Here is a 20,867-nt window from a genome sequence, read left to right as displayed (position 1 = left end):
TGTCTCTTCTGTGTATGATCTACCTCTCTGCGCCAAATATCTCTACTGAAACCCAGACCAGAGTTTCAGCCTGCCTGTCCGACATTGCCACATGGATGTCTCACCGCTATCTAAAATTGAATATGGCTAAAACAAAGTTGCTCATCTTCCAACCCATCTCTCTGCTTCCCTCGTTTTCCAACTCTGTGGACAACACTCTCATCCTTCCTGTTTTGTTTGCTCATAATCTAGGGGTCATTTTTGACTCCTCTCTCTTCTTTACCGCCCAGATACAACATATTGCTAAAACCTGCTGCTTTTTCCTCTATAATATTACCAAAATCCGACCATTCCGCTCTGAGCACGCTACCAAAACACTTATCCATGCCCTCATCATCTTGCACTTAGACTACTGCAACTACTGCATGGTCTGTGTCCCATATATGTGATTCGGTGTAGGTTGGGCTGGGGTAGGCATCAATGGGAACTCCACTAATATGAAACATGAGGATATTACTGGCCAGACTTTACGGTAGATATCCTGCAGACAACAGAATGGTTGGATAAGCTGTAGTGAGCTTGGACGGCAACTTCAGCATTTGGAACGTAGGACAATACCAGACTTTACAGTGTACAGCCCAGAAATATCAAAGAAGAGACAAGTTAATTTAATCATGTATTTTTTAATGGGTATAACTTATGGGCAGACTAGATGGACCGTTCAGGTCTTTATCTGTTGTCATTTACTATGTTGCTATGTTATACAGAGGCATCAATACCTTTTTTCTACTTGCCATACCTCTTCCTATGCATCCTAGCATCCATCTAGCTTTTGCTGTCACCTTTACAATCCGTTTGGTCACCTTAAGATGATCACATACAGTCACACCCAAATCCCGCTCTTCTGTCATGCACATAAGTTTTTCACCCCCTAAACTGTACCGTTCCCTCAGGATTTTGTGACCCAAATGCATGATCTTGCATTTCTTAACATTAAATTTTAACTGCCAAATTTCAGACCATTCTTCAAACTTTGCTAGGTCTTTTTTCATGTTATTCACACCATCTGGGGTGTCTACTCTATTGCAGATTTTGGTTTCATCCACAAAGAGGCAAATCTTGCCTGACAGCCTTTCAGCAGTATCGCTTCTAAAAATATTAAAAGGCCCAAGAACAGAACCTTGAGGCACACCACTGGTAACATCCCTTTCCTCAGAGCAATCTCCATTAACCTCTACCCTCTGTTGTCTTCCACTCCAGCAGTTCTTGACCCAGCCCATAGAAACGTGATGGTTTTAAAATGTTACAAATAACCCTGAGAGAGTATGTCTCTTATTGTCACCTATGAACTGTGTACTTGTTTCCCTGTGTACTTGTTTCCCTGTGGAGTGATACTTTTTCCAGTTTTTGAAAGGAATTGAGCCTAAGTATTTAAGAGAACTCTAGTCATGGTACATTGGCTTGTCGTGCCACTGGGGCTTGTGCGCATCTGTGAAGCTGAAAGCTATGCCATTGGTAGTTTCACTACCAGAAGGGCCTCCCAAGGCAGACAGGTTTCAGCAGAGATGTCCGACGGATGATGTACTACCGTATTTCCCCATATATAGGCCACAGCCTATACATGGGTTTTACAAACCCGTGTATGGGGTGCGGCCTAGTTATATGGGGCGACCTATGCAGCGATTGTAAATCATCCCCCCCACCCCGGGACTTTTTTCGGAGCCCCCCTGGATGGCGAATCTCCAGTGCTGCAGGGTAGCCGTGATCTCTTCGGCATCCAGCCTGCCCCCCGAACCGCTTGACATTGTGGCTGACGTTAGTTTTCGTGAGTCCCGTGAGAGCTGACGTCGGCCATTCAGCGGGCAGTGCGGGGGCAGGCCGGATACCGAAGAGATCGCGGCTGCACTGCACCGCTGGAGATTCACCATCCAGGGGGCTCCGAAAAAGGTACTGGGGGTTGGGTGAAGATTTAAAAAGGCAGGGGAGATACCGGAAGATAAGCCATGGCTAATACCATGGGGCGGCTTATCTTCCGTTTTTTTAAACATAGGCCGCCCTTTTCTGCAGCTTATACTTGGGTGCAGCCTATGCAGAGGGCCTGCCTATCTGCGGGAAAATATGGTACCCTTTTGGGCAATAGCAGATGGGCAGTGTTGAAGGCGAAGGATTGTGTTTGATGTGCCAATTGTGACAACATTGAGTTAATTCTGCGCAGAAGAAAGGCTCATTAATCTATTTTTGTATTCTGCCACGAAAACTTGATGATTTTCATCAAGTCGCAAGGACACAAACACGAGGCAATGGCACCTAACATTTAAGAGAAAAAAATTAATTGACATGCTTTATCTCAGATTGTATGATTAAATCAAACAAGGGTGTACATACACATCAACAGATTATTTGTATGTACTTTTTCAGCACCAGTTACAAAGTTGTGGAACTTGCTGTTCTTAATGCTGATAAGCTCTGATGTTTTAAATTATTTGAATTTTCTCTATAAAGTTGAAAACTTGTTTGAAGGATGCTGCAGTAGGAGAGTTGGTGCAGCTATATTTTTTGTGGCACCCCCCCCCCCCATCTGTACGAAAAACATGATTTTTAGTAACAAGCCACACGTCACACATGAGTACCTAGGAAAAGGCAGCATCTTACATATGCAGTGAGAAGTACAACATCAATACACCCATTGTAAAACTAAACAAGCCAGACTAGTACAGATCAATCCTACACCGTCAATCCTAACAGAAAACCATGTCTTTTGAACACACAGAACACAGAAAACACCTTTGCCTAGTATGGAATATGTAATCACAAACTAACCCCTCCCCCTTTTACAAAACTGAAGTGTGCATTTTAACCACAGTGGTAACAGCTCTGCTCATAGAATTCTGGGCATTAGAGCTACTACCACCACGGCTGGTGCTAAAAAATGCTCCACAGTTTTGTAAAAGGGGGGATAAAATAGAAATACATAGACAAAGGTTAAATTGAACCAGCAAGAAGCTGAACTCTACATACAATGCAACACCACAGAAACAGTGATACATGTCTCCTAAAGCAATAAATAAATAGAAATTTTTTTTCTACCTTTGTCTTCTCTGGTTTCTACTTTCCTCATCTTCTTGTTACTCTCTTCCTTCCATCCACTGTCTGTCGTTACTCTCTTCCTTCCATCCACTGTCTGCCATCTCTCTGCCCCTATATGGCATCTTCTCTCCTTCTATGCCCCTTCCAGAAACTGTATGCCTCCCCCTTCCATTTCTCCTTTCACCCCCATTGGACTGGCATCTCTCTCCTCTCCTTTCCTTCCCTCTCCCACATCTCTCTTCTGCAATCCCTTTCTTCCCTCATTTTCCTTTTCAATTTATTTTCTGCATCCATCTAAATTACATTCTTACTACCCTCTCATTAATTTCCTTTTTTACTGTGTACCTACAGCTCGCCACCTCTTTCCCTCACCCCCTCCAGTATTTCCCTAACTCAATCCTTTTCCCCCCATCATGTGCCCTCCTTTTATTTATCCCCTCCTTCCATCATCTGCCCTCTTCTCTCTCCCCACTTCCATCATCTGCCTGTTCTCTCTCTTTCCCCCCACTTCCATCGTTTGCCCTCTTCTCTCTCCTCTCCACTTCCATCATCTGACCTCTTCTCTCTCCCCAGTTCCATCATCTGCCCCTTCTCCCGACTTCCATCATCTGCCCCTTCTTTCTCATTCCCCCCACTTCCATCAGCATCTGCCCCTTTCGCTCCCTACAACCCAATTCCATGCAGTATCGTTCCCCCTTATGTCTCTTTCCCTGCTTTTCCTTTAGCATCTGCCCCTTTCTCTCCCTCCACCACGCATCCATACCACCCTGACCCCCTTTGTCACCCTTCAGCATGATTCCATATCACCCTGACCCCCCTTTGTCACCCTTCACCATGTTTCCATAGCACCCTGACCCCCTTTTGTCACCCTTCACCATGTTTCCATAGCACCCTGACCCCCCTTTGTCACCCTTTACCATGTTTCCATAGCACCCTGACCCACTTTTGTCACCCTTCACCATGTTTCCATAGCACCCTGACCCCCCCTTTGTCACCCTTTACCATGTTTCCATAGCACCCTGACTCCCTTTTGTCACCCTTCACCATGTTTCCATAGCACCCTGACCCCCCCTTTGTCACCCTTTACCATGTTTCCATAGCACCCTGACCCCCCCTTTGTCACCCTCCACACCCTTTTATGCCACCCTGACCTCCTTTCTCCGTCCCAAAGATCCCGCGATGACTTTCTGCTCCGATGGAAGAGGTAAGTGACGTCAGAGGGGGCTGGGCTGGCAGACGCAGTTAGTTGCGGCAAGATCCTGCGATGACTGCGGCTGCCGGTCCCCCCCACGTCACTGACCTCTTCCCAGTCATCGCGGGACCTTCTTCACTTCAGCACGGCTGCTGACTCTGCTCTAAGTAGGGCAGCCGCGCTGAAGTGTGGTTTGAAGCAGCACGGGAGGTTCCAGATCCAGCCGGCTGTGCACCCCCTTGGAGCGTGCACCTGGGGCGGATTCCCCCCCCCCCCCCTTGGTACGCCACTGGATGGTAGGAAGTATCAACTATATATCCTGTGTTATGTTATTGACAAATGAAAATGATCTGAAAAACATGAAATTCCATGGGGGTTTTTGTGTGCTGTCAACAGTGGACACTATTCACAGTAGACTGTGTACACTTCCAGATAGTTTGTGCGTGTGTGCAATAACAGGAAAGAGAGTATATTTTGAAAATAGCAAGCACCTCTGAATATTCCACACTTTTTTTTATAATACATACTATTTCAAAAGAGTGGGTGCTGTTTCTGAAAGAACACACACTCTTAATAATATTGCTTCCATGATGACATAATGAAAAATAAAATGAATTGAAAGTTCATGGACATTGCAAAGGAAATCATGGTACCCAAAATGAAAGTTTTCTGAGAGCACCCCCCCTAGTGAGTGGTAGATTATGACAAGTTATTGGAAAAGGGGTTATGGAGGTTTTAAGTGGGGGATAATGGATGAAAAATGTTCAATATTTAAATATTTTTTTGCTTGTATTTTTTTCATTAAATTATAGCAAATAGCATAAACATTATAAATGTGTTTTTGGTATTATTGAAGTACATTATGTAACTCTAATACTGTTGTATTCTGCTTTGAATCAACTTTATGGCCTTGAAGGCATAAATAAACATTTTAAATTAAATCTGCTTCAGTTTCTAACTGTTTCTGGTAGCTTTATTTAATCCATCTACTGCTAACAGTGTACCTGTCTTGCAGTTCTGTCATATGTGTATTTATTGGATTGCCACACCCATAGCTAGGAGACTCTAGATCAGACATGGGCAAACTAAGGCCCACGGGCCATATCCAGCCCGTTTCGATTTTTAATCCGTCCCAACAAATTTGCTCTGTCTGCAAGGTGGAAAGTTCGCACACGCTTCGGGTCCAGTGCGAGCGAGAACAAACAGCCTCCATGCCTTCGCCATTTCCAGTGCACATTGAAACAGAACACGCGCAGCCACCCGCTCAAGGAGCTCTTTGCGGTGGTGGCTAACATCCATGTGGAGAAGCTCCTGGCTGTGCGAGCTTGCTCCAGGCTCTTCTTGCAGAAAAAACAACGGTGCCTGCGCCTCCTCTTTCTTTCTGCCTTTTTTTTTTTTAATTAAAGGGGGGCGCTGGAGAGAGGATTCCTCCTCAGCCACCGCTTTCTAATCACAGCGCTGCCTACTGGGAGGGACCCTAAACTCGCTCTGTCAGCGGCCAGTCGCCTGGCGCCCCCTCCTCAGCCTCAACTGGACTTGCACCTCCACAAACCTTGCTGCTCGTCGGCTCTGCAGGAGCCCCGGCGAAATCCTTGCAGTGTGTTTGGAAGAAAACAAAGCTAAACACCTTTCCAATTGCCAGCCTGCAATCAAATAATAATTTTTTAAAAATAATAATAGAGATTCACCTTGTTTCCGAATGGGAATTTCTAGGAGGGTAGTGGTTGTGTTCTCTCAGGAGGCCCCAATCATGCGGGAAATCTGGCCGAGTGGCTGTCTGGTTGGAGTGCGATTTTTTTTTTTTTTTTTTGGGGGGGGGGGAGGGGGGAAATTCTGGGTTGGGTTATGCCTGCTAGGTGCTGTGGTTGTGACTGGGATTTAGAAGAACCCCCTCTCCTCCACCTTTTTTTTCCCCTTTCATTTTCTTTGAACACACACACACCGCTCTTGGTCCGGTCCCTCTGTCAAATTTAAGAACCCATTGTGACCCACGAGTCAAAAAGTTTGCCCACCCCAGCTCTAGATGGAAATGGGGACAGGATGGTCCCAAGTCCAACAAAACACAAGATCATATCTACTGTAGTTCCACCTGTGATATGTCACATATAGATGAATAGATATGATGATGTATTTCTAAGGCACTTTTCTATACAGTATATTGTAATAATACACGAATAGATTCTAATGGTGCTCTTGTACAGAAATTACACAAACAGTACATGCGTTCAAGTGAAATGAGTATGAAAACCCTGCTGTTTTAAGCATAAAAGAGAGGGGAAGGACACTTCAAGATCTGTTTTCATTATATCACATGCTTTAAATATGGATGAATGAAAGACATGGTCTTGCAGTAATGGAATGGTCTCATGCAGTCCACTCAACAGAAACCCTCATATAGCACCCATTTTGCCTGTGTGCGTAAGCAAGCCTGTCTGATGTATGGACTAGTTTTAAACTATAGAACAGTCACAAACCATTTCCTCTAGAAGGGGTTGACGTCTCTGCCCACATTAGCACAATTAAGAGTTATGTGACTGTTTCGCACAGCTGCCTGACAGAGATAAGAAATTCTTTCTTTTTCTAAAGCTGGAGAAAATAATAGAGATGAGACAGTGAGGTGGGGGTGGGGCAGTTAGAAAATGAACAGATTTGGTGCAAGCCAGTAGCTGAGTTTCAGAGCTAGGGCAATGAGAAGACGGAGGAGCAGGAATCAGGTTGAGCCCCGAGGGCTGAACCTAGCCCCAAAGATGGATCTGGCTGTATCAGGATGGAGTGCATGGGAGGTGAGTATGGATGCAGATATCGGACAGGATAGTATATATATGCCTCTTCTAGCTCAGGCCATACTGAACTCAGGCTGAATCACACTAGGACTATACTACCTGTGATTCAGCCTGAGTTCAGTATGCCCTGAGCTAGAAGAGGGAAAGCTAAGAGGGGCAGGTGTGACTAAAAAAAAGGAAATTGGTGGTGAGTGTTTTACAGTTAGAACCACATATTGTCAAAGCCCATCCAATGTTCAAGCCCACAAATATTGCATCATTTTTATATGCAAGTCCCATAGGACAACAATGTACCAGCAGTCTCACAATATTTTAGTTTTTGTCCTAGATTTAATGTATTTGTGTGTTTATGATGCATTATATTTTAATGTAAACTGATTTGTATTTCTATTCTAGGTAATAAAGTGGGATATACAGTAAGTGTAAGAATAAAATTGAATGTGCAATCATAGGCAATAGAGAAAGTAGTGTCTGTTTTGAACCAAGGCTGAAGAGAACAGCCTGAATGTAGAAAATGTTTGTGCAGCTAAATCTAAGCATTCCAAAGTTATAAGTGGGTGGAATGTGTGTTCTATGTTCTGTTTTTAATGTTCCACCCTCCCCCCCCCCCCCCCTTATAAATTTGGAATGGTTAGACTTAGGTGCGCCTTTATATGGAGGCAGATCCTTGGAGGACATCTGACTTTTCAGCCTTTCAAAAAGTGGGGAATGAATTAGGAAGGCAAAGAGAAATCAGGTTGACATTTTTCTTATAAGAAATGCATATGATTTGTGTCCCATTTCATATATTTGAAGTAGATAGGCTTAGGTCTAGCAAGTGTGGTATGGAGATAAGTCCTTGGAGGGGGGAGGGACATCAGACTTTCTCATTGATCTGAGCAGGAGAGAGCAGGAGAAAAGCAGCTACAAAGGGAGGCAGAGGGAGAGAGAAGCCAAAGGGGAAAAAGCAGATAAAACAGCAGGAGAGAGAAGCAGAGGCAGGAGACCAAGAGGGGAATCGTGAGAGTTGGCTCCACCCACCCCCTGACGTCCACCACCGAAGCTCCGCCTTAAAAAGGGGAGGGGCCAACGGAGCAGAGCTGATCTGAGCAGGAGAAAAGCAGCTACATAGAGAGGCAGAGGGAGAGAGAAGCCAAAGGGGAAAAAGCAGATAAAACAGCAGGAGAGAGAAGCAGAGGCAGGAGACCAAGAGGGGAATCGGTGAGAGTTAGCTCCACCCCAACCGATGTCCACCACCGAAGCTCCGCCTTAAAAGGGGAGGGGCCAACAGAGCAGGGTTGATCTGAGCAGGAGAAAAGCAGCTACAGAGAGAGGCAGAGGCAGAGAGAACAAAAGGGGGAAAAAAGCAGATAAGAGCAGGCGCAACCACAGCAGACCCAGAAGGCATCCGCAGCAGACCGGCAAGCAGACAGCAATGGAAGCAGCAGACGGAAGCAAGATGTTGAGCTAATCCAGTTTTCTGCATCGTCTGTCATATGTATGACTACCTCCCCTCTGGGCCTGAAGAGACAAGTCAGACTCCTGGAGGTCAGAATATTGGAACTGGAGGCACTTCAAGCAGGGGAGGAGGGAGACAGAGATGCAGAGAACATCCAGACAGAGGAAGCAGAGAACAAGACAGAAGACACCATCGAGGAAGAAGTCGGAGAGCTGGAGAAGTTCATAGAGGAGGCATACAGGGATGCTGTGGAAAATCACCAGCAACAGTGGAACTGCCAAAAGACACCTATAGAGAGTGTGGACCACCCGACAGACAACCACCAGGAAGAAATGGGTGATACAGTAGCAAGAACGAAGGATACGGACCTGCGGCAGGAGAGATGGACATACACCAGGGACACGGACCTGAGGCTGGAGAATCAGGAGAAGATAGAGAGGACAGCAATCGTCATGGGCGACTCCATCATCAAGTTGACAGACACATAGCGGGAGGAAGACTTGATCGGCTGGTGACCTGCCTACCGGGAGCCAAGGTAGAAGACATAGTGAGCCGCTTCGACAGGATGTTCAACAGTGTGGAAGAAGAAGATACGACGGTGGTGATCCATGTGGGGACGAACAATGTGAGCAATAGGAACTACAACAGGGAAGTATTGAAGGACCAATTCCGGATGCTAGGAAGGAAGATGAAGACCAGAACGCAGAGGATAGCATTCTCCGAGATCCTGCCGGTACCCAGGGCAGATGAGAAGAGGCAGATGGAGCTGCAAGCAGTCAACGCGTGGATGTGGCACTGGTGTGAGGAAGAAGGATTCCACTTCTTGCGCAATTGGACAATGTTCTGGGGGAAGAGCAAGCTCTACAGGAAGGATGGACTCCACCTCAGCAGAGACGGAACGAGGCTACTTGCAAGCAACATCAAGAGAGAAGTGGACAAGTTTTTAAACTAGGAAGAAGGGGAAAGCCGACAGTCGACAGAGAGAGAGAGAGTCGATGGTTCGGGAACCGGTATACCCAGAGGATACCGTGCAAGAAGATAGAGGGAAAAACTTACCAGATTACAGGCAAGAGAGATCGAAAAGGAAACAAGAGGGAAGGAAATGCAAGAAAGGAAAAAGCTGCAAACTTAAGTGTATGTACACAAATGCAAGGAGCCTTACAAATAAGATGGGTGAATTAGAAGCCATAGCACAAAAAAATAACGTTGACATCATAGGCATCACGGAAACATGATGGACTGAGGAAAACGTCTGGGACACTGTGCTACCGGGATACAAACTATACCGCAGAGACAGAGTGGCTCAAAAAGGTGGGGGCGTTGCCATATACGTCAAAGAGGAAATTGAATCTGCTGGAGAGAACACGCCACAATTGACGGATAAGTTAGAGTCTCTATGGGTCAAAATTCCAGGAACAAATGGCCTGGAAACGAAGATCGGCATCTACTACTGACCCCTACAGCAGTCCAAAGAAATTGATGGAGAAATAACAGACGAGATTAAACGCAACTGCAAGGGAGGCAACACAGTTATCATGGGTGACTTCAACTATCCGGGAATAGACTGGACCCTAGCCATCTCCGGCTGCATTAGAGAGACCAAGTTCTTGGATGCTGTAGGCGATTGCTTCCTGGAACAACTTGTCAAGGAAAATACTAGAGGAAATGCAATTCTGGACTTAATTCTAAATGGCCTGCGAGGACCAGCACAAGATGTAGAAGTAGAAGGGACGCTGGGAAGCAGTGATCACAATATGATCCGCTTTGATCTGGACGCAGGGGAGAAACATCGGTCCAAAACGACAGCCACGGCACTGAACTTACGAAAAGGGAATTACGAAGGGATGAGACTCATGGTAGGGAAGAAGATTAAGAAGAGGATAAACACTGTAAAAACGCTAGAGCAAGCTTGGTCCCTTTTTAAGGACACAGTCACCGAGGCGCAAAATATATATATACCGCGTATCAACAAGGGATCCAAGAGGAAAAAGAATAAAGAACCGGCGTGGCTCACTGTAGAGGTGAAGGAAGCGATCAGAGACAAGAAAACTTCATTTAAGGAATGGAAAAGGTCAAAAACGGATGAAAACTGAAACAAGCACAAACATCAACGCAGGTGCCATAAGGCGGTAAAAGGGGCCAAAAGAGATTATGAGGAAAAAATAGCCAAGGAGGCGAAGAACTTCAAGCCGTTCTTTCGATATATTAAGGGGAAACGACCCGCAAAGGAAGTGGTGGGACCTTTGGATGACCAGGGAATAAAGGAGGACAAAGCAATCGCTGACAAACTGAACACATTTTTTGCATCTGTATTTACCGAAGAAGATGTACACAGCATACCAGAACCCATCAGGCTATATGCTGGAAACGAAGACGGAAAGCTGACAGGATTGACAGTCAGTCTAGAGGAGGTATGTAGGCAGATTGATAGGCTTAAGAGCGATAAATCCCCAGGACCGGATGGCATCCATCCGAGGGTCATCAAGGAACTGAAAGGGACCATAGCTGAACTGCTTCAACTAATAGCCAATCTGTCGATCAAATCGGGAAAGATTCCGGAAGACTGGAAGGTAGCGAATGTTACACCGATCTTCAAGAAAGGTTGGAGGGGAGATCCGGGGAACTACAGACCAGTGAGTCTGACCTCTGTACCGGGAAAGATGGTAGAATCACTGATAAAGAACAGCATCATTGATCACCTTGACGGAAACGGGCTGATGAGGACCAGTCAGCACGGTTTTAGCAAAGGCAGATCGTGTTTGACAAACTTGCTGCACTTCTTTGAGGGAGTAAACAGACAGATAAACAAGGGCATGATGGACCACTGGTCTGACTCAGCAGTGGCAATTCTTATGTTCTTATGTTTTTATTGTATTGAGTGAGTTGAGCAGCACAGGCAGAGGCAAAGATGGCACCTCTCTAAAATAAATAGATGGAGTTTGAACTGAGGCTGTGTAGAATGTCTTTGTTAGTAGTACTAGCTAGTCTTTTTAAGGGACAGAAAAAGATGCTAAATCTGCTTGAGTCTTGAGTGACGACATGCTTACACACTGTACCAAAACACCCCTTGAGGCAGCAGGTTCCCAATATGGGCGAACACGGTCCTAGTTGATGGTTCACAGACTTGAATGTAATCAAGTTTGGAAGTATACGAGAGAGTGCTGAAAAGTTCTTAGCCCAACCAAGAAAGTGACGTGGATATGGTTCAATCAATGATCTGAAACAAAGTCAAAATATAGAATTTTGTTTCTGCAATTTGGCACTTAACAAAATAAGATAATACTCTTTTCAGCTACTGTGGCAAAATAACGCTCAGAATTTAGAAAGTAGGTTGGTTGGGCTGAGAACTTTTCAGCACCCCCTCATATATATTTGCTAACTTTAAACTCTTAGAAACATGATGGCAGATAAAGGCCAAATGACCCATCCAGTCTGCCCATCTGCAGTAACCATTATCTCTTCCTCTCTCTAAGAGATCCCACGTGCCTATCCCTTGCTCTCTTGCAAGATAACCAGTCAAAAAAATTAATGTTTTACTTTTCAATGTTTTGTGAGTGTGTTTGAAGTATTGGTTTTTATTTTATGTTTTATTTTTTTCATATCTTTACTGCAACATTAACCATGATTTGATATTTTACAGTTCTTTTGAACCTGCCACTTTTAAAGATTTGGGTTAAATTTATTTTATGGTTTGTTTCCTTAGCATCTTTATTGTTCAACCAACTACCATATGTTTCTGTATGAAACGTGCAGTTCTCAAGGGGATATTTATCTCAATGCAAATCTATTAAGCTAGCATTCTTCCTACAATTCTATTTTTATGGAAAAAAATGTCTAACATAGCATCTCACTGCAGGTAAATTCACTATATTTTCTCTAGAGCTTAGAAACCATTGCATTTATTTATTCAACTGATGTACTCTGGTCTAGAAGCCCATATCAGTAACTTATCTTTGGAGCAAGGGTCCTACACATACTTCCTCTTGCTTCCTGCTTTGTATGAGGTTTTAGAGGCACATGTGAAGCAGAGGTAAGCTGGTAACACATCTTGCTTGTCTACCACCAACACAGAACTTAATACACTTAGAGAGGCATTTTTGAAAGGATGTTCAAGTCAGAATAGAGACATCCAGCTCATAACATCCAAAATGGGCATCTATCTCACATGTATTTTCCACCAGGAAATATGTCAGTATTTCCCGCTCAAAAATAAGTGAGATGGACATTCATATGCTGAGAATGTCCAGCATAATCAGCAATTTTACAAACTGGAACTGCCAACATATGAATGGCAAAAAAACCACTCTACCCCACCTAGGGTTGCCAGATTTTACTATAGTAAAATCTGGACCCCTAGACTCATCCCCAGGCCTGCCCAGTTCCACCCATCCCCGCCCTGTTACACCCCAGTCCTGCCCCCAACCTTGCCCTAGTCCCGCCCCCACTGCCCACTCTCGTCAGGCAGGAGGAAATCCGCGCATGTGCGGATTTCCTCCTGCCCAATGTGATTTAGATGAGGTTTTTCAAAACCTGGACAAAGTGCCAGGTTTTGAAAAGCCCTCCGGACAAGTCTTCAAAAAGGAGGACATGTCCAGGGAAATCCGGACGTCTGGTAACCCTAACCCCACCCCACTCTACTCCATGCTCCCAATTTCCTTGTTTTCTATCTCTCCTAAAGTCCAGTGGTTTTTTTTTTTTTAAATCTCTAGCTTCCTCCCTCCCACCCTTAAGTCCAGCATTTTCATTCTAATGTCTTTCCCTTTTTCCATCCTAAACCAGCAGCAGAAGCAGAGGCAGCAATAATAAATACGAGGAAATTAGCACCACATATCTGTTGAGCTCCTGTGCTGTTTAAGGCCCTGCCACATCCTACTTCCTCTGACATATGCTTCCTGTTGCTGTGAGGGTGCGACCGAATGTGGTCTTTAGAGCACAGAGGCTCAAAGGCTCTGTAATGCTTGTTTCCTTTGCTGCCTCTGTCAGTTATTACTGTCAGCCTTAACCAGCTGAAGGGGCTTCATCAGAAGCAAGGGAGGGACAGGAGTTAAATTTGGAAGGGTCTGCTGGACCTAGATGAGTTTATGCTACTTAAACCCAATTTAATGGTATTATTTCTTCACTGACTTGAAGAAGAGAGGATAACTCAGAACATTGCCACAAATTTGTTAAGTTGATCCAGTAAAAATATATTACCTTAAGCTTGGACAAGGAATTGTGATTGCCAAGTGTTTCATTTTCTTTGTGATGTACTAAAACATCATCTAAATAAATGAGCCTGGGAGAAAAATAAAAACATGGTGGTAGATATTGGAAGGAGTTTAATTAAACCTTGACTAGTTGTGCAGTGAGGGCTCCAAAGCAGAATCATTTAAAATCTCACTCTGAAGATGGCCCAGTGGCTCATGGACAAGAGTTGCACACTGTCACAGATATAATTTCCAGGACTCTGCTGCTCCCTCCGTGGGCTGGAGTTGCTGTAGAGCTGGCATTCAGAGCCTCTGGGAGACAGAAACCCATCATCACTCAACAACAGCACCCAGTGACTAGACCTAAGACCCACATCAGCTAAGTGTGTGGAAGCCACCATATGTGGTATAAGGCTATACAAAAAAATGTGGGGGGAAATCCCACTGAGTAATTGTGAATGTTCATAGTATCATAACCCCAACATAGCTTCTGATTTATCTGGATGTCCAAAAGAGGACTTTGGTGGGTCAAAAATCAAAATCTCTTTCCTGCAAATAAAGTAGGCATGGCCTAACATCTATAATCTTCCACGGGAAGCAGAAAAAATAAAACTGTGATAAAATAAAGTTACATCTGCCCTGAGGTGTTAAATACACAGATGAAAACCTCTGGTGGGCCAGTTTGGTGGCAAAACAAAGATTAATGAAGCATCTGTGCAAGCCCTGAATTTCTATTTTCTGGCCCCACAAAATACATTTTTGTCACTACAAAATTTTTCACAAGTCTGTTTTGACAGTAGATAACACAAGTTAACCTGATACTGGAGCTGCCATTCAACAAGTTGAGGGAGACCTTATCCTCCAGAAGACTATTGAGAATTGGACAGCACTTTATATTGTGGACATCTTTCATTATTGTTACTTCTCTTTATCAGTTCTATAGCATTACTGAATGCAGAGACAAAAAAAAAAAAAGAATGAGAATTTCATTTATGTTTAAATCTTCTTTATTGAGCACAACAACAGCATCAACAATACAAAAGAAATCCATGATACAAGGAAACCATGTCTGCACATAAAATCAGTTCGCCTGCTCAAACAGTTTTTTGATAACAACAACCCGCCCAACTCCCCACCCTACCCAGCACAACAAAGCAAGCCACAAAAATAAGGAGTATACAGGAAAAGAGAAAAAAACCAACACCAGCATCTTAAAAGTTCAAACGTCGACTGAGAATTTCATTTATTATAATATTTACAACTAAAAAATAACTATAAATCATAAGAACTGGAGTTAAGATTTAAAAGCAACCATAGAAAAGGTGAGTTGTTGAGGATGTATAAGAGCAAGTTGTTGAGTATAAGTTGTTGAGGAAGTATGAGAAATCAATTTGGACACTGCATGTGGCTTTAAAGAAACACTGTTCTTCAATATATTGTAGGAAACAGCTGGAGATGGACATAACAGTACTTATCAGTATTAACTATAGTTAAATAAATTGAAATATCTATAATTTATAGCATTCATTACATGTGTTAAGTAGCAGAACAAAGAAGAAAAGCAAAACTTTCCGATGAAAGGGAAAAAGTATCACAAATTAAGTGAGTGTTTCAACATCAAGTTCAGCAAGACAAGGAACAATATTTTAAGGATATATGCCAGAAAATTTAATTGGAGCATGCATATGGTAAAACCAGATTACCAGGATGTTAAGCAATTGAGTCAGACATTCCAATCTTGATTGGGAATGCTTAAAGACACCAATGGAATGATATGGAACGATCCAGAAAGCATTAAAAAGAGATGGAAAGAATATACAGAAAATTTATACAAGGAAAGTAATGTGGGAAATATTGGGGAAATTGAAAAAATTTGGCCAACTGATTGGAGAACATCACTGTTTATAACTATACTGAAGAAAGGCAATGCAAAAGATTGTAACAACTATAGGACGATTGCACTACCACACATGAGTAAAATATTGCTGAAAATAATTCAACAAAGGTTACAATCAAACATTGTGCAATAACTACCTGAAGTTCAGAAAAGGTTGAGGAACTAGAGACATTATTGCTAATGTTAGATGGATATTGTAGATAAGTAAAGAATATCAAAAGCTTGTATATTTTTGCTTCATTGATAGTAAACCTTTTGACTGTGTGGATTATGATAAACTATGGAGAACTCTAGTGCAAATGGGAATACCAAAACATGTAATTCAGCTGATAAAAAGCCTCTCTGAAAATCAAGATAAACATCTCACCAGAAGTCCCTTTTAGGTTATGGTGAGATCCCCAAACCCTCTATACCAGGGGTGTCCAACCTTTTGGCTTCCCTGGGCCACATTGGCCGAAAATTTTTTTTCTGGGGCCGCACAAACATTAACAATAGCCAATGAGCCAAAAAAAAGGTTGAGCAGGTCCCAAATTTGCAATCACTAATATAGAAGATATATGTATCTAATAATAAACCTTCATTAAAGGGACACTGGGTAAGTATTAGGTACACTAAAAAGCAGTAATTCTTACCCTGACTGAATGATCCTCCACGTGCACTGCTGACAGTGGGAGCAGCCACAGGCTTCCACATACCCACTCTGATGAGCAGGGATGCACGCTCCTGGTTCTCCAATTCACTTCTATTACAGCTACGGTGAGCCTCTTCAGAGTGGGGATGCTGAATCAGCTGCCAGGAGCGCATGTGGAGGATCGTTTAATCAGGGTAAATATTACTGCTTATTTGGGCTTCCCACTTGGAGCTTAGGCTCCCTCATAATGAACATCTCCCCTGTTGTAGCTAGTAGGGATCCCCAAGCCTCACCAACTGACAGCCACCTCCTCCTCCAACTTCCCAAGTTCTGCAGCTGGCAGCAATATTGCAGAGCTGCTGCCTTCCCTCCTCCCTGCCTCCCCTTTGGCTTTCATTCATGCATGAAAGCAGGGGCAGTTTGAGGATATTGTCATTGGCTGCAAAGCTTGGAGATTTTGAGTTGCCAGACTGGAGGAAGATCTCTTCAGTTGGCAGGGCTTGGGAATCCCCACTAGCTTAAGTATTTATAAATTGCACTCAGGCAGGGAGAAACTTTGGTGCCCATCCACTAATTTTAGGCTCATCCCTCCCCTAAATCAACTGAATACAAAAATAATTGTGATGCACATATCCCAAAGCTAACATATTCCAGTTAATAAGTTCAAAATAAAACCATTTTTTCTACCTTGTTGACTGGATGTTTTGTTTTTCCATCATCTTGGTCCCAGTTTCTCTTTCTGGTTTTTCTCTATCTTCAACTAATTCTCTTTCCAGTGTCTGCTGTCCATTTTTTTCTCCTCTTCTCTCGTTCCATTTCCTTCTTATGCCTGTCTCCAATATATTGATATTTCCCTTTCAGCTTTCTTAACTTTTTCTTTTCTGCCTCTGTCTACTCAAATCTTGCCTTCTTTCTCACCCTTCTTTTTAAATGTTCAGCTATCTCTCAATTTTCCATCTTCTCTGTCTCTAGCTCTCCCATTTTCCATCTCACTCCTTTCCCAGCCTCTTATTCCCTTCTATCTACTCTCCATTACCACATTTCTACCACTGTACTCACTGCTCTCTCATTCATTTTGTCATCTCCATTTTGACCTCATCCACATGCAGTGGCGTACCTAGGGTATGTGGCACCCGGGGCCCATCATTTTTTGACACCCCCCCCCTATGTAAAAAAATATTTTTTGTAATGACCATGAAACAGAATAAATGGTCAGAATAGAAACAGGCAATGAAAATTTTCTTATATTCCAAATATAACATAACATAAATTATGTCTGAATTGTCATGACATCAGAAGTACATATGGAGTAGTTGCAGGTGATGCTTGGGACAGTTCTGATTGTGTTAGTTCGGTTTTATGTGTTTTTTGAATAGAAGGGTTTTTATTTCTTTTTGAAGGTTTTGCAGTCTGTGGTCGATGTCAATTGGTTGTAGAGTTGGGGGTCAAGTGTTGCAGCTCGAATGGCTAGGAGGTTGTCGAACAGTTTTTTTCTTTTGACATTTTTGGTTGGAGGTGTGTGAATGGTGTGTGAGTTCTCCTATGTCTGTTTGAAGTGGATTGAATTATTTAGCTGAAGAAATTAGTTACCCCCTCATCCCACACACATTAATTCTCTTCCATTTTTGTTCCCATTATAAAAAGCACTGATAAGTTCCCAGAAAAAAATACATTAAAATAAGAAGTGAAAACAAAGGCCCCTACAGATGAGAACATAACATAAGAATAGCCTAACTGGGTCAGACCAATGGTCCATCATGCCCAGTAGCCCATTCTCATGGTAGCCAATCCAGGACACTAATACCTGGTCAAAACCCAAAGAGTAGCAACATTCCATGCTACCGATCCAGGGCAAGCAGACACTTCCCCCATGTCTTAATAACAGATTATGGACTTTTCCTCCAGGAATTTGTCCAAATCTTTCTTAAAACCAGCTACACTATCTGCTTTTACCATAACTTCTGGCCACTTCATTTTTAAGTTTAGATCTTTCCTTTCAAACAGAGACCTTGCTAGATGTCAAATACAGCACAAGGTAACTTCACATGGACATAGCTGTGCAGGAAATGTGAATCTCCTCATACACCCACCATATAGTGCAAAAATGTGCAAAGGTCTGTTTTTTTCTTTCGATCACTACATAGCCTAATGCCACACAAGCAGCGCTGTTACAAACATATTCTGTAGGTCAATGCTAAGGATAACAAAGTTTCCTTCCTTTGACCAGAAGGAGATAAACCACTGGAAGAGATCCCAAAACAACACCCAAAGACCCACTCAGTGTGTGAACCAGTTGAGTGGAGTGAACTAACTGGGGGGTGGAAATGGGCCCGGAGTTTGCTCAGCAGAATTTCCCAGACCACCTCTTCCTCTCAACACATTGACACGCTGCCACCATCACCACTAGGAAGGTTTCAAGGTTTCAAGGTTTATTCAATATTTGATTAATCGCCTATCGTAACTACTAAGCGATTTACATTTACAGAAAATACATAATAAAAATTAACAATAATATAATAATATAATAATAATAATAATATAATAATAATAATAATATAATAATATAACACCTCACTGGGTAGGCAGCTATGCTATAAACTTTATAAAACACATTATTATATTTTCTTATAAAGCACATATTTTAACTGAACTCTCTGACATCCTCAGCCTTTCCATTCACAAAAATAGAAGGAAGAAAAGTTCCCATTTCCTGCTGTCTCATGTCCCCGGCCTATACAATATTTTTTTTCTGCAGACCCTTCAAAAGTCTGACCAAATCCTCGTTTCACTTGCATTATAAAGTACTGAGGATGCCATCTCTCCCCAATCCCAGGTCCTAAAGTCTAAGACAGTAGCGCAAACTAATGCTGCCAGATACAGGAAAAAAATTTTTGATTCAATTCAGCCCTATTGAATTGGTTTTTCAATTTGATTTTCCTGCCCAGTTGGGTGATTTTTTTCAAAACTCCTGGTGGGTTTTATAGCTTTTTCACCCCCTTTGGCTTCTCCTAACCACACTGGCGCTGTGGTGTAAATAAAATAAAGAAACAAAAAGGACTTTTCCTCTCTCTGTTAAATCCTAGCTCACGTTTGCAGTCCAACACCAGCTCTGGCAGGATACACATTTGAAATCTGACATATTATAATCACAAAACAGAAAATAAAATTAATTTTTCTACCTTTTGATGTCTGGTTATATTTCAAATCTTGTTGGTCCAAGGCTCTGGTTTTCTTCTGATAACTTGCTTGCCAGGGTCTCCTTCTTTCTGCATGCTAACCATCCATCTGCCAACTCTGTCCTCCCTTTCCATTTCCCTTCCCTTCCCAGGAAGTCTGGTATCTTTCCTTTTTTTCATCTCCCTCCACAGATCCACCTTTTCTTAAATACCCTTTCATCCGGCATCTCTCCCTCCTTCCCCACCACCCCAGAGTCCACCATCTCTCCCTTTCTTTTCCTAATTACCCTCCTATCCAGTATCTCTATCCCTCCTCCACACCATCCCTTGTGTCCAATTTCTCTCCCTTTCTATTCCTTCCCTCCCTAAATCCCATGGTCCATCATCTCTCTCCCTCTCCTCTATTTTCAGACCCATTATTTCTTCCCCCCCCAAAGTTTGGCTTATGCACGTCTCTTTGAACACCCCCTTCCCTCTGTGTACTTCTAAATCATGGTCCCCCCCAAAGGCCTGTCCCCCCTTGAAGGCCTGCACCCCCCTTGAAGGCCTGTCCCATCCCCTTGTAGGCCTGTCCCCCCCTTGAAGGCCTGCCTGCCTGTCCCCCCTTGAAGGTCTGCACTCCCCGAAGGCCTGTCCCCCACTTGAAGGCCTGTCCCACCCCCTTGTAGGCCTGTCCCCCCCTTGTAGGCCTGTCCCCCCCTTGAAGGACTGCCTGCCTTTCCCCCCTTGAAGGCCTGTCCCCCCCATTGAAGGCCTGCACCCCCTTGAAGGTCTGCACCCCCCCAAAGGCCTACACCCCCCCGATGGCCTGTACCCCCCTGAAGGCCTGCCTGCCCCCCTTGAAGGCCTGCACCCCTTGAAGGTCTGCACCCCCCCTGAAGGCCTGTCCCCCCTTGAAGGCCTGCCAGCCTGCCTGTCACCCCCTCCCCCTTGAAAGCCTGCCTGCCTGCCCGCCCGCCCCACCCTGAAGGCCTGATGCCCCGACCCACCCCAAAGGACCGCCCGCCCCCCTGGCCTCCCTGCACCACCTATGAAGCAGCCGCAGCAGGATCGCGAAGTCAGCGTCAGCGATCCCTGCGTTGCTTCCTGCGCCACGGTCCCGCCCCTCCTCTGACATCAGAGGAGGGGCGGGATCGCGGCGCAGGGATCGCTGACGCTGACTTCGCGATCCTGCTGCGGGCTGCTTCACAGGTGGTGCAGGAAGGTCAGTGGGGCGAGTGGTCCTTCGGGGGTGGAGGGGGACTGAACGGCAAGGCCGGGAGCACCCCCTTAGGGCTGGCACCCGGGGCGCACCGCCCCCCCCTTGGTACGCCACTGTCCACATGGCTCACCATTTTCAGAATCCCCCTCCCTCTCTCCACTGGTCAGGCTATAACGCCGTTCCCTATCTTTCCATCCCCTAGCATCATCTTATCCCAGCTCTCTTCCCTCCTGCCCTCTCATGGTTCCATCTCTCCTCCTCTGTCTCCATAGTCCAACAATTTGCTCCCTTTCTTTT

General features: G+C 44.2%; 1 protein-coding gene across 2 annotated transcripts in view; it reads left to right on the top strand.

Annotated features, from left to right (window-relative positions):
* Positions 1–20,867, top strand: part of LOC117360790 (sel1-repeat-containing protein YbeT-like) — a 47,737-nt gene that overhangs the window by 12,283 nt on the left and 14,587 nt on the right. Inside the window, exon 1 of one of the 2 annotated variants that reach the window (XM_033945149.1) lies at positions 6,955–7,041. The exons of the other annotated variant lie outside the window; for it this stretch is intronic. Coding sequence (XP_033801040.1) covers positions 7,006–7,041 — 36 coding nt within the window. The 5' untranslated portion in view covers positions 6,955–7,005. Of the gene's footprint in view, positions 1–6,954; positions 7,042–20,867 lie in introns of those variants that run through there. 2 annotated transcript variants of the gene reach the window in all.

The sequence above is a fragment of the Geotrypetes seraphini genome, chromosome 5, assembly GCF_902459505.1.
Source record: "Geotrypetes seraphini chromosome 5, aGeoSer1.1, whole genome shotgun sequence".
Classification (NCBI taxonomy): Eukaryota; Metazoa; Chordata; class Amphibia; order Gymnophiona; family Dermophiidae; genus Geotrypetes; species Geotrypetes seraphini.
The sequence above is the reverse complement of the archived record's forward strand: the minus strand, read 5'-3'. Positions and strand labels throughout refer to the sequence as shown.